At 36.0% G+C, this 13,035-nt stretch overlaps 1 protein-coding gene across 4 annotated transcripts in view; it reads left to right on the forward strand.

The window, feature by feature from the left end:
- LOC107716567 (polypeptide N-acetylgalactosaminyltransferase 14-like) overlaps positions 1 to 13,035 on the forward strand; it is a 45,717-nt gene that overhangs the window by 25,191 nt on the left and 7,491 nt on the right. For 2 of the 4 annotated variants that reach the window (XM_016523050.1, XM_016523057.1), the window contains exons 4-13: positions 529 to 594; positions 1,710 to 1,777; positions 1,924 to 1,989; positions 4,462 to 4,583; positions 5,314 to 5,401; positions 5,673 to 5,757; positions 9,084 to 9,187; positions 10,301 to 10,427; positions 11,952 to 12,044; positions 12,151 to 12,234. In XM_016523050.1, coding sequence (XP_016378536.1) covers positions 529 to 594; positions 1,710 to 1,777; positions 1,924 to 1,989; positions 4,462 to 4,583; positions 5,314 to 5,401; positions 5,673 to 5,757; positions 9,084 to 9,187; positions 10,301 to 10,427; positions 11,952 to 12,044; positions 12,151 to 12,234 — 903 coding nt within the window. The remainder of the gene's footprint in view (positions 1 to 528; positions 595 to 1,709; positions 1,778 to 1,923; positions 1,990 to 4,461; positions 4,584 to 5,313; positions 5,402 to 5,672; positions 5,758 to 9,083; positions 9,188 to 10,300; positions 10,428 to 11,951; positions 12,045 to 12,150; positions 12,235 to 13,035) is intronic. The other 2 variants (XM_016523065.1, XM_016523072.1) reach the window with 1 other exon arrangement.

Raw genomic sequence — 13,035 nt, forward strand, 5'->3', positions numbered from 1 at the left:
AGTGTGCTGAAGCGCACAGGGGAGATGGCCGTCTGCAACACACACAGGGGGTAGTGCAGCCTGTTGTGTGCAACCCACTCGACACGGGAAACCACCAGCGCTGAAGCGCCGTACCGCCAACACGAAGAGCTCTCCAAGAGCGTGCTGAACTCGTTCAGTCTTCTTGTCTCAGTAGAGTAGTCAGGAGCAGAACGATGTGATCGCTCGGCTCCGAAGCGAAAAGCTGAATATGCGCTGCATCTGCTGCCTACTTATACTCAAGCTGTGATCAGCGGCAGCTGGATGCAATAATCGCATGCCAATGTGCATTGGCTCGTTTAGTTTACACTCGAAGTAGATTGGTCTCTCTAAGCGAGATCCCAATTCGTCGGTCATCCGACGTGACGTCGAGAGTGACTGACTGAAAGCGAACCATGGTTACATACGTAACCTAGAGACGTTATACGTATTTATATTTATATACGTCTTTATCACATGAGTAGACTTTTGCCATTTCGGTGTCTTCTGATTCAGCAGTTTTTTCCGCAGCCAACTGTGCCGGAGGAGTTGCACCTGTTGCTGCCGGGCCCGGGGAGGGAGAAACATCCTCACCAGGTGTAACATTAGGCCTTGTGTCCGGCTGTCCATCAAGCCGAGGTTTTTTCTAAAGAAATTAAGCAGGGAGCTCTGCGACATATTGCTAGCCTAGCAAGGTTCAGTCAAAGATTCTCTACTGTTTAGAATGCGTGGCAAACGTCTACCAAGATGCTGGGGTCACACGTCACAGTCAGCGGCTGTTTGCGGATTGGTTGGCAGTCCGAACATTGGCAGATATATTTTTTTTATGAAAATAATTAAAAATTTTAATTACATTTTAAATGAACAAATATTGCAAGTAAACAACAATAGCACAAGTTTAGAATTTTTTTTTTTATTAAAACTATAAAAAATTATTCTGCATCTACTTTTAGGTGTGCCAGCTGTCACTGTGGGTGGCACCGGCACACCCTGACACACCTGTGGCTACGCCACTGCTTCAAACAAATCGTTTGAGAATTGTTGAAAAATGAGGTGATATTTAATGCATATTTTGAGAAAACGAATGCGTTTTTTGACCTTGCATGCATGTAAACCTTTTGTAAGAAACTCCCAAAAAAATATTAGGAACCTTAAAAAATGGCATAATAGGGGCACTTGATAAGTACTTGATAAATTTTTTTCCTTGCAAATAGTTATTTTATTTTAAATAAAAATGTGTATGAATATATTTGTAGGCATGTGGTATTTTAGTATTATTTATATGCAATTATAGTGTTTATTAATATTTAGATTTTTTTATATTTTAAGTTTTCATTTTAGTTTCTGTTAAAGTTTTAGTGATTTTGTTATATGCTTTTGTTATTTTTATTAGTTTTTTAAATATGTGTATTTAGCTTTAATTTATTTTTATTTCACTTTTATTTTTGTAAATTGCAGTACTTAAACTAATTTATTTTTGTTAGTTGCCAAAGTAGCATTTCTAATTTTCATTTAAGTATTTTATGTTTAAGTTTTTAATCTAATATTTTATTTTATTTCAGTTACAGAAAACAATTTGTTAGTTTTAGTTAACAATAATACTGATAGAGACCTCAAGAAAGATTCATTTTATAGCCTACAGCCTAAAAACATTAATTACAATTTTTTTGCTGTACAGCAGTTCTAACAGTTTTAATTCTGTTTCTCTTCAGTGTGTTGAATCGGACTCCTGTGCATCTGATTCACGAGATCATACTGGTAGACGATTTCAGCGATGATCGTGAGTATTGTGCATTATAGCATATTTGAATTTCTATGTTAAAAGTAAAAATTCATATTCTAATGTCATAAATGCACTCTTAAGTAATATATTTGATAAATATTTAAAATAAATAAATACATTTAAATATTTTTTTTCCCTTTCAGCAAATGACTGCCTTCTTCTCACCAAGTTGCCTAAAGTAAAGTGTCTTCGCAATAAACGCAGAGAAGGTAGGCCAGTGACGACGTCTCTGTCACTCTCTCCCTCTCCCTCTCCCTCTCCCTATGAATTAAATATTTCGTTTTGGGCTGGCAACACGCCTGTTTGTAATACCATCCAGACTCTAAAAGCAGCTGTTTGCTTTTCGCCCGTGTGCTGGTGAGTGTTTTAACAGCAGGTGGTGTGTTACTGGGAGGGTGATGGTGAACAGACTGTGAGGAAGATTACTGCACATTGACTGAAACTCTGTCCAGTGTTTCACACTTCCTTACATGTACTGGTTGCACAGGTGAAAATCCTTCGCTGCCATGCACTCGTACTGTCATCCGTATCTTTCCGTTCGGATGAACAGATATATTGGATCTAGAGGGTGACGCAGTATAGATTAGTTTGCAAACAGCTCGCATAGACGTAGATTTACACTCATGATAAAAAAAATAAACAATTTAAAAATCCATTTATAAGCAGAGCATTTTGGTGTGCATCTAACTGAAAACATTGGTCTTAAACCGTTATAGCAAATATTGATTTTGCCACTGCTGTACAGCCTGTGGCAGATTTTCTGTCAGATATTGTTCAGAATAGCTGTCCGAGCCCTTAGAGATTGACTTTGTTTAAAATGCCCACTTAATATTTAATGAAATCCCATTAGCATGGTTTAACAACATTATGGATGTTGAAAGGTTAAGTCATCTTTATGGCTGGTTACCTTTTTGGTAAATTAAACAGGTCAAGCTTTACATACATTTCCATGTCCAATTTGTATTTACATTTCTCATTTAGTTTATTATCACTATGCTGTTAATGTCACTGGGACAAAATGCATTCAGACGTTAATAACTGGATTTTCATACATTCTGAAGGTAATATGAGTAAGGCTTCCTCGTTCAAAACTCATGGTCGTTGTGCAACAATACAACTCTTCACAGTGTTATGGATGGATGCAGGGTGTTGTTATTTATATACTATTATGGTATTTATTAATGTTCTGAGTATTTTGAGCTTTTTCATTATTTTTATATTTTTAGGTTTTATTTTAGTTTAAGCTTTAGTAATTTGTTATATATTTTTGTCATTTTTTAATATTTCTATATAGCTTTAATTTTATAATTTTTTTAGTTTTATTTGTAATTATGTTCGTAGTTATTTATAAAGTTATTCAGTTCTTTCTTCAGTTAGTTTCCAAGGCAACATTTTTAATTTTTGTTTTCTGAAATTTTTAAGTTCAAGTTTTTTCTTCTAATATTTTTATTTTATTTTATTCCAGCTTTATTTTAATTACCATGAACAATTTTTTATAGTTTTAGGTAACAACACTGGTTCTGAGGGTTTGCTAGGTGGTCAAAAGTTCACTATCAAAGTCTCTATGATATTCTGCTCCCTAGATAAGGCTTGATTCCTTCCTGCATTTTAATTCTGTTGTTTGCTAATTAGCTAAATTTGCTAATTTCATCATCTGCCAGGCGAAGTCCAATCGCTTAGAAAAGTAATAGCACAACTCTTCTAAATAAGCTGCAAATGAGCTAATCAGTCATGTCCCTGGCTAGTTATGCACAAAAGTTTAATATCAGGGCTTAGGGGTTGTTCCCTAAACCAAAGTATAAACAAGCACCAATAATAATGATAGTATTAATTAGAATAATAATGTAATGTTCAGTCATCATTGCCAAGAAAAATTCAAAGTTCTTACCAGTAATGATCAGCCAGTTGCTGCCCCCTCCCTGTTTATTCCAACACTTCGAGGTTCCATTACACACTGTCACACATTGTCGCTTAGACAGCATTGATTAATGCATAAAACCCCTGTGCAGCCAACTCTGTACAAGAGAAAATTGTTAAAGGCATTTAAACTCTATTGTCGTCCCGGAGCTACAAACAGGGTGTGCGGTTCTGCTATGTTAACTCTATTAGCTGTAGGTGAATGTAATCTCTGCCATTCACTCACTCTCTCACTCTCTCTTTCATTGTCTGTCTTTCTCACTCTCTCTTCCTTCTCCATCTGCCCAGCGCATACACAGAGGGGCCACACCAGCCCAATATGCATGCACACACAAACACATCCCGCTCTCAACAACTCTGTAGAGGGTGTGCTCACCCATCTGGAAAATACAGCCTTATTGAGGATGAAATGGGATTTTTAATTGGCTGAAGTTGCTGTGCAGCATGAAACTTTGCACGAGTCTTGCACGTTTACAATTATTATGCATCTTCAGTCAGGCTCTACCGATTTAATAGATTTGCCTTCATGGAAAAGCTTCTTGCTCTGATTTCGATAATAACCATAAGGCTTTAATTGTCCCTTCAACTAATCAGATTTAAATGGCTGTTCTCATATCTTTTTCTGTGAATGAGATTGCTGAGATGAGAATATTTGTCAGTTTAACAGGCTTCTCAACAGATGTAATGTGCAGCTCTGATGGACAGTGAATTCTTCCGTGTCTCTGATCTATCTATGTGTGTGTGTGTGTGTGTGTGTGTCGCAGGACTGATCCGGTCCAGGGTTCGAGGGGCTGACGCTGCAGGAGCCGGGATCCTGACCTTTTTGGACAGTCACTGTGAGGTCAACAAAGATTGGCTGCCTCCACTGCTGCAGAGGGTCAAAGAGGTACAGTTTTACAACTGTTGTGCTGTTGAGCACTTCTACCTGGATTCTGTGGAATTGTCTCCTTTCTCAGTTCATTATGAATTGGAGAGTCAGCAGGCAGAACAGAGGCGGCACTGAATGCAGCACCGCTTGCCAAGCACATGCATGAATATCCTGATGCTTTGTTCTGTCTGCTAGCAGAACTCATTTAACATATTTTAGCAGCAGATTTCAACTAAATAAATATTTTGGAGAAAAAAAAATGTATTTGACATATTTTGTGCATATAAAACTGCTAGCAGCACACATCGTAAAAAATAAAAAGGTCTTTTACACCACAAAAAATGGTGATTTTATTCACAATCATTACTGACATTAACTCAAAAGGGTTTTTTTAACCTAGAAAAAAAATTCACAAAATCACATTTTTCAATATGCATTTCACAGGCAAGTTGAAGTAGTTTGAAAACCCAGTAGTGCTGACACATCTCAAGTATTCTTTTCTTTCAGCAAGACGGTATTGTGTGGCATTAGAGAGTTGAGCGATGAGGTCAGAGAGTGGTGTAATGATGTTGGACGAGAGTGTGTGCACATTCACTCGCTCTTAGTAACAGATAATCCCAGTGCTCGCTGATTTTCCACCTCCTTTGTTGTGAAATCAAGCTGAACAGACAGAGAGTCTAGCTGTTCACATTTCTTATTAAATCTCTTATGCTCTTTTGTCTCATTTTGTAATATTTTCATTTTTCAGGACCCGACCTGTGTCACCAGCCCTGTGATTGACATCATTAATATGGACACGTTTGCCTATGTCGCCGCTTCCTCAGACTTGCGAGGAGGTAAAAGCTGCAATTATAATTCTTCATTCGCTGTCCCACTGCCGACATCAAGGGGCGTCGGTCACAGTCCCCAATCAGCAGTGTCACACAGAAACAAATCTAACAATTAGCTGTGATGTAAGCCTTGGCCTGTCATCGGCAGAACACTTTAATTATAACCGCCACTGCGGTGTATAATTATGACTTATTAAAAAAATGAAAGTTACAAGAAATTAGAGCAAAAAGATCTTCATTGATCGCTCTGACTTTCTTCCCTCTATCTCTGCTGCAGGCTTCGACTGGAGTTTACATTTTAAATGGGAGCAACTATCAGCTGAAAAGCGAGCCAAGAGAGCTGACCCTGCAGAGCCTATTAAGTAGGTGAAGAGAAGCAGAAGGGCTTTTATAAAAACTATTCTGCTAAATGAGGACAGAGGTTTGGTCCAGCACCTATTGGACTTTGAGCACCATGTTTAAAATCCACAGAGAATTTTGAAATGTGGTTCTTAGAGTTCTCTTTTCAGCTACGCCGAAAAACATTTGGTGTAGAAACAATTTTTACTCAGAAATTCCTAGTAAACCTCACAATTAATTACCAAGAAATGGCAATGAATTGAGCATGAAATTTTGAAGTAGAAAGACTGAAAAGTATTTACTTGTAAAATGTAATCAAATAATCTTTGTTTTATTTACAACTTTGAAAAATCTTTTTTTTTTACAGCGACAGGATGACTTAAACATATTTAAATTGATATATTATTAATATCTTAAAATTCTATATATAAAATTGTATATTATTCTATATTATTATTAATATAGTAAAACTCTATTTTAAATTAAAATGCTACAAAGACATACAAAATCATTGCAGGAGGGATCCATATCTAGGTTCCAGAATGTCATAGAAACTTGGAGGTGGTCATTATTTTTTTAACTTATACCAGTAAGCAGTTACCTGGAGACGCCCTAGCAAACACTCACAACACCCTAGCAACTGCAAAACAACATGCCGAAACCACTCAGAATACTTTAGAAGCTGCATAGCAACACCCTAGCAGAAACTCACTTATTGGGTTTCGTCTTTTTTGAGATATGTTTGATTATAATTATTTTGTATTAAATGTAAATTTTATTAAGTGAATAATCTGTCTCAATTTAATGTACTGATTGATTTTCATTTACAGTTTAATTTCAGTCTGATGGTTATTATATTGTGATTGGTGAGAATTGGCGCAGTCTCATACGCAGAGAGTGAGAAAATTGGAGCCTGTTTTACTCTTACATCGCGGGGGCGAGTTTTACAAGGGCAAGAATCACTCATGTTTTCTCCAGAAAATATAAAAATCTGGTTGGTTGATATTGTTTTCCTCCAACATGCGGCCTTGGTAACACAAAAAAATAAGATGTTTTAGGTCTGGAGAAATTTACTACATTTTGATTAAACCATTTTTTTCTTATGAATAACATGCACTGATCAATCATTCCCAGTTAGACCATGGGCATTTATTAGAACGTAAATAGTATTTTAATTTTGTGTTGTCTTTGAAGAGAGAAAGGGTATTTGAAGCATTGATTTCTACTGGGAAGTTCAGCTTGGTTGATCATTAAGAATTGAAATATTATATCATAATTAAAATATTAAGTTGCTATAAAGTTCTTTAATTAATCAGTTTTGATTATTATAAACAAAGCAACTTCAACATTTAAATCCTGGTTGTTTTTTTCTCCTCCTCCATCGTCTTTCTCTCTCTCCTCTTGTTATGGTGTAATTCACACTGTTCCTTGCGCTCTCAGAAGCTGTTGTAATGAAGGCTGTTAATAACTCAGATAAGCAGGCAGTCAGGCTGAGAGGGGTCAGATCCCGTCTGCTCCTGTGTGTGCTGTGCACCGGTGCAGCACTGCAGCCGGCCTGGGTCTCTCGCAGCCCATCCGCCAACAGATGCAGAATAGATCAGTCATAACTGAGTCACTGAAAGCTGTGTGTATGTGAGGACGCAGATGGGAAGCAGTGGTGTATATTTCAGGATGATATGTGAGAGGGACCGCACAAACATGACCCCTGACTGACAGCCAGTTGTTTCCCTGGCTGGCAGGAGGTTTTGTATATTTGTGCTGTAATTTTGAAATTGGAACTTTTGTGAGTACTGAAATACTGAAATCTAGGATTGGATCATTATTTCAATGATTAATATGTTTCTGGCATGTTATATGTTTTGCAACAATTCTTTTGACCCTAGCTGATTCAGTGTGTAGCTTTACATTTCTTAAAGAACCATGCTGGAAGACGTACCCATGTAAACATTCCAGGATGACAATGACAAGATGCCAAAAAATGTATATATTTCTAGCGTGTTACACACAAGCATTCAAAAGTTTGGGGCGGTAAGATTTTTATAAATGTTTCTGAAAGAAGTTTCTTACCAAGGCTGCATTTATTTGATCAAAGCAGTAAAAACCATAATATTGTTAAATAACATCACCATTTAAAATAATTGTTTTCTATATTTAGATATTTTCAAATATGACTTATTCCTATGATGGCAAAGCTGAATTTCAGCATCATTACTCCAGTCTTCAGTGTTACATGATCCTTCAGAAATCATTTTAATAAGCTGATTTACTGCTGGAGAATCATTTCTTTTTGTTATATATATTTTTCCAGATTCTCTGATGAATAGAAAGGTTTTTATTAAAGTAGAAATCAGCATTTATTAAAGTAGAAATCTTTTTTAACATTATAACTGTCTTTACTCTTACTTTTTAAATCAATTTAATGCCTCCTTGCTATATAAAAGCAGTAGTAGTAATTTCTTTTTTTTTTTTAAACTTACTAACTCTTTACTAACTTACTAACTTTTGAATGCTAATGTACTGTATACTGTATGTATGTAGAGTAAATGCAGCAGGGGTGTGCAGTTAAAATCCATAGTGGGTTAGGTGATACTAAAAGTAGTTCCTATATGAGCCTCTCATAAGATAGTTATTATAGTGGTGTTTGAAAAAGCAATTATCACTATTAATACTGCTTATACTTGGGATTAATATCTGTTCAAACTCATAACCATTCCCACATGTTTGTGTTAAGGACAACTCCAGTCATGCCACTTGTGCACTATTATGTAGGAGATGTGCACTATTACTTTTCTAAGCAATCTGATAATGATTACTACATACTTTCAACCCTGGCAATAATATATACATTTGATATATTGTATGCATACCTTTTTCCTAGAAATTTATTTTATTGCATTATTTATTGTTTCTGCCTTCTAAAATGAGATGAGAACAGATGTGTGAAAAGTAAATGAATCTGAAATGAAAGTACATGAGTGGCCCTGTGGAGTGGCAGATGAAACAATGTGTTCCACCTCTTCACAATGAGAGATTACTGCTGATGGAATTCAAATGCTTTCGATAATACCACAGCCATTTCCTCCAGTGTCCTTAGCGTTTGAAGCAGCTCTCTGGGTACAGTGATTTTGAAGGGCAAGCTGAGCTTCATCAGGAGAATGAGAACTGAGCTGTACTGTTTCCACACACCCTCACTTCAGTGACCTTTTATTCTCTTTCCTCGTTCCAAGACTCTTCACCGAAACCACATTCAAGAGGAAATGTTTTCAATCCTGGGTGACAGCAGTATTTTAAGCAGTGTTTAGTGTCAAGACTTAATGTTCACTCTTTTTTTCACTCTTTCAACCCTCAGAACGCCCATCATTGCAGGAGGACTTTTTGTGATTGACAGATCCTGGTTCAATCGCTTGGGAAAATATGACACAGCCATGGACATCTGGGGAGGGGAGAACTTTGGTGAGTTATTACTATGCATGAGAGCACCTTTCTGACAGCACGTAAACCTCAATCACTCTTTTCCCCCGATCAAGCTCAGACAGAGGAAACTTAGGGTTGTTGTCTCATCACAGAGAGGAAATGGCACGCAATGACATTTGAACTTAGAAAATCAATTTTCTCAAAACGTGTTTTGGTTCCTTTATTTATTTCACTTTATTTAAAGGTTTTTTTCTTGGCTCTGTGAAATTCTTAAGAGGAATGCACTATGGGGAATTAGATGGTTCTCTCTGTGCTGGGTAAACCATCATTAACCATGCATATGTGACAGAATTAGACTGGAGCTGTTGCAGGGCTGGTTTATTCAGACTTAAATAGGCTGCTATGCTCATAATTGCAAATGAGCATTGGGCAGTGGCATATTTAGACAGGGGATTTCAACCGTATGATCTAATTCTTGCCGTGAGAGTGAAGTTGTATCCAGGAGGGCTACTGTAAATCACATGTACACGTCAGCAAGTTATTTTACTCTACATGACATAATATTGACATGCATTTTATACATTTCTGTAATATAATGTTTGAGGTCAGTACGGTTTTAGTTTTTTTTAAGAAATTAATACTTTTATTCAGCAATGATGCATTAAATTTATCAAAAGTGTCAGGAAAGACATTTATAATGTTACAAAAGATTTCCATTTCAAATAAATGCTGTTCTTTTGAAATGTATCACAGTTTCCACAAAAATATTAAGTGATACTACTGTGTTCAACATTGATAATATACTTAATAAGAAATATTTCTTGAGCATCAAATCAGCATATTAGAAGGATTTCTGAAGGATCATGTGACACTGAAGACTGGAGTAATGACGCTGCAAATTCAGTTTTGTCATCATATAAATACATTTTAAAATATATTTAAATAGATAACATTTTTTAAAAATTGTAATAATGTTGAAAATTTACTAACTGTATTTATTTACTCTATTTGTGATCAAATAAATGCAGCCTTGGTAAATAAATAAATCATACAGACTTAAAACTTTCGGTAGTGTATACTCTCTAAGGCCATAATGTTATTAAAATACTGTATAGCACACTGTGATTGGTGTTTATTGTGTTGTGTTTTTAGAGATTTCTTTTAGAGTATGGATGTGTGGAGGAAGCCTAGAAATCATTCCCTGTAGCAGGGTCGGCCATGTATTCCGCAAGAAACATCCTTACATCTTCCCAGAGGGCAATGCCAACACCTACATAAAGTAAGTGTCCTGAGAAGTGCATATACTTATAATATTAATTCATATCCAGCATATTCAGCTGAGTTTTTAATAATATATTCCTGCTGATAAAGGATGTAACACTTTTTATCAACATCAGAAGACCTTGTTTTGTCCTTGGGAGTTGTTAACCTGTAAATATGAATGTGTTAATCTTTTTTATTTTTGTCTCTGTTGAATGTTTTTCTATGTTATTTGTCGGATTTTTCATGCCAAATATAGAGATAATACTCCAACTTCTGCCTGGAAGAAAATCTGCTGTGTAAAATTTGTTTGCTTTTGTCACGTTTCGCCTCCGGGGAAAAACCTCAGCATGAAACCATATGAAATATTAAGGGCATAGCACAACATTCTTTCTGAATCTGAATTGCTATGCAGTGTGCTCAGTCAACAAAATCTGTTTCCTCATATAGTTCAGAGGTGCTAATGAATAAATGCTGAAGGCATTAGCTGACTTTACTAGATACTCTTAAAAACCGTGTCCTTTTACGTCTGTTAGCAGAGTTATGTTAGATATGGAACAATCAGATATGGTTTGTTTTTGTGTGGTTTGTTGTGCATAACCTGCAATAAGATGTCTTGACAAATCAAGACATGTGCAATATGTGACCAGTTTTCATACAGAAACAAGTTTTTGATATGTATATAACACCACTCCCTCTGAATATCATGTACTACGGGCAAATCAGTGTAAGCTACTTTATTTATTTTTAAATGTTTCAATGCCTTTATTTAATATTTAAATTACTGATTAAATAAAAATGAATAAATAAATTGAATTAAATTAATAACTGCATAAAACTAAATAAAATATAAAGTATATAAAGGTGCTTTTTAATGTTGAAGCAAATAAAGGCTTTTTAAATACTAATATCTGCCTGTACATGGAATTTTTTTTCTCCACTTATAATTCCACTACTCCACTTAAAATTGTTTGCAAAATATAAAATATCTTGATATTAAATTCACAGTAACTGCTTTAAGTAATAAACCCTAACCCTTAGTATTACACTTTGCTGTGTAATTCGTCCTGCTCTGCTTGTGCCATAGACATGAAAGATAGCTTCAACTGTGCAGCTTGTTGAGGAGAAAAGTGCTGTTAGTTTTCTAAGCAATTGGAGTTTTAATGTGTATAAAATAAATAAATCTCACTTACGGGTGAGAGACATGAGCCATATGTAGGATCTTTTGACTTTAGCCAGTATGAACCACCCAGAACACCCTTGCAAATGCATAGCAGTGTGCTAAAAAAAACACATAGCAATGCCCTGACAAACACCCACAACACCCTAGCATGTGGCAGCGAGTTTTCCACTCAGATTTTCTTCAGAATTACAGTTGCAAGTCTGTTCAGTACCTGTCTGTACAAGCAATATTTTGAGTAGCTGTACTGATGAATTGGCAGGTCATCCTAATGATCTTCTTGAGGCTGAATTGTGTATCTTTGAGTGAAGTGTTTCATATAGCACACTTCAGTGTTCACATTCAATGCTCTTTCCGTTTCAGAAACACCAGAAGAACTGCTGAGGTTTGGATGGATGAGTTCAAACTGTTCTACTACTCAGCTCGACCGGCTGCTAGGGGAAAATCCTACGGAGAGTGAGTGACTGATAGCATGTGTGTGTTTATGTGTGTATCTATAATGGGGATGCATCAGGGAAAAGATTCATCTCTTATTCCGCTCATTCTCTTCCTCTCTTATCAGCATTCACGGTAGGCAGGAGCTCCGCAAGAGTCTCAAGTGCAAATCATTCAAGTGGTATCTGGACAATGTCTATCCAGAGCTCAAGTGAGTTGAGGAGTCGGTGTGGTGTGTGTATCTGAGTGTCTGCGGGTGGTGACTGATGATTGTAAAGTGCCATGTTATTATTTAGCATGGCAGTATATGGACCCTCTATGTCTAAAGCTGTTTTGTTGTACACTAGTTGCTCTCATCTGTCTTGAGGGAAAGATTTTCCACCCACTGGCAGATTTCACATACTTTCAGTACTTTTTGTCCTTAAATGACAACGTTTTTTTATGTCATTTTCATTAATTTGGCATCTAAATTAGTCTATATTAATGCACTTTTGCAGACGTTTTAGCGAAAACATGTGAAACTGTCAGACTAAACTTTAATTATTAAAAAAAAAAAACATTTAAACATGTTGTAAACGTTTGTAATTTAGGAGATAAAACTGAATTCTCAATTGTTTCATCTGGGCCTTAATTTGATCAATTACATTTCTTATGCTTCATTTTTATGCTTCATTTAATAAAAATAGACACCAATGAGAGCTGAAATTGAGTATAGAGAAATAAAATGAACATGGATCACATATACCATATAAATTGGTTTTGGGAGTATTTGATGAGAAATATTGTCCCAAACTGTGTTCGGATTTGTCAAAGTCTGCAATTAAAAGTCAGGAGACTTAAAGGGGTCATCGGATGCAAAATTCACTTTTGTTGTTGTTTGAACATAAATGTATGTTGGAAGTGTGTGTACACATCTACCCTATAATGATAAAAATCCACCCAGTGTTTTTTTTAAAATCCCTATTTTAAATGACCCTTTCTCAAATCAGGCTGTTCTGAGATTCCTGTCAGA

This window comes from Sinocyclocheilus rhinocerous, unplaced genomic scaffold, assembly GCF_001515625.1.
Source record: "Sinocyclocheilus rhinocerous isolate Xijiao unplaced genomic scaffold, SAMN03320098_v1.1 scaffold1874, whole genome shotgun sequence".
In the NCBI taxonomy this organism is placed as follows: Eukaryota; Metazoa; Chordata; class Actinopteri; order Cypriniformes; family Cyprinidae; genus Sinocyclocheilus; species Sinocyclocheilus rhinocerous.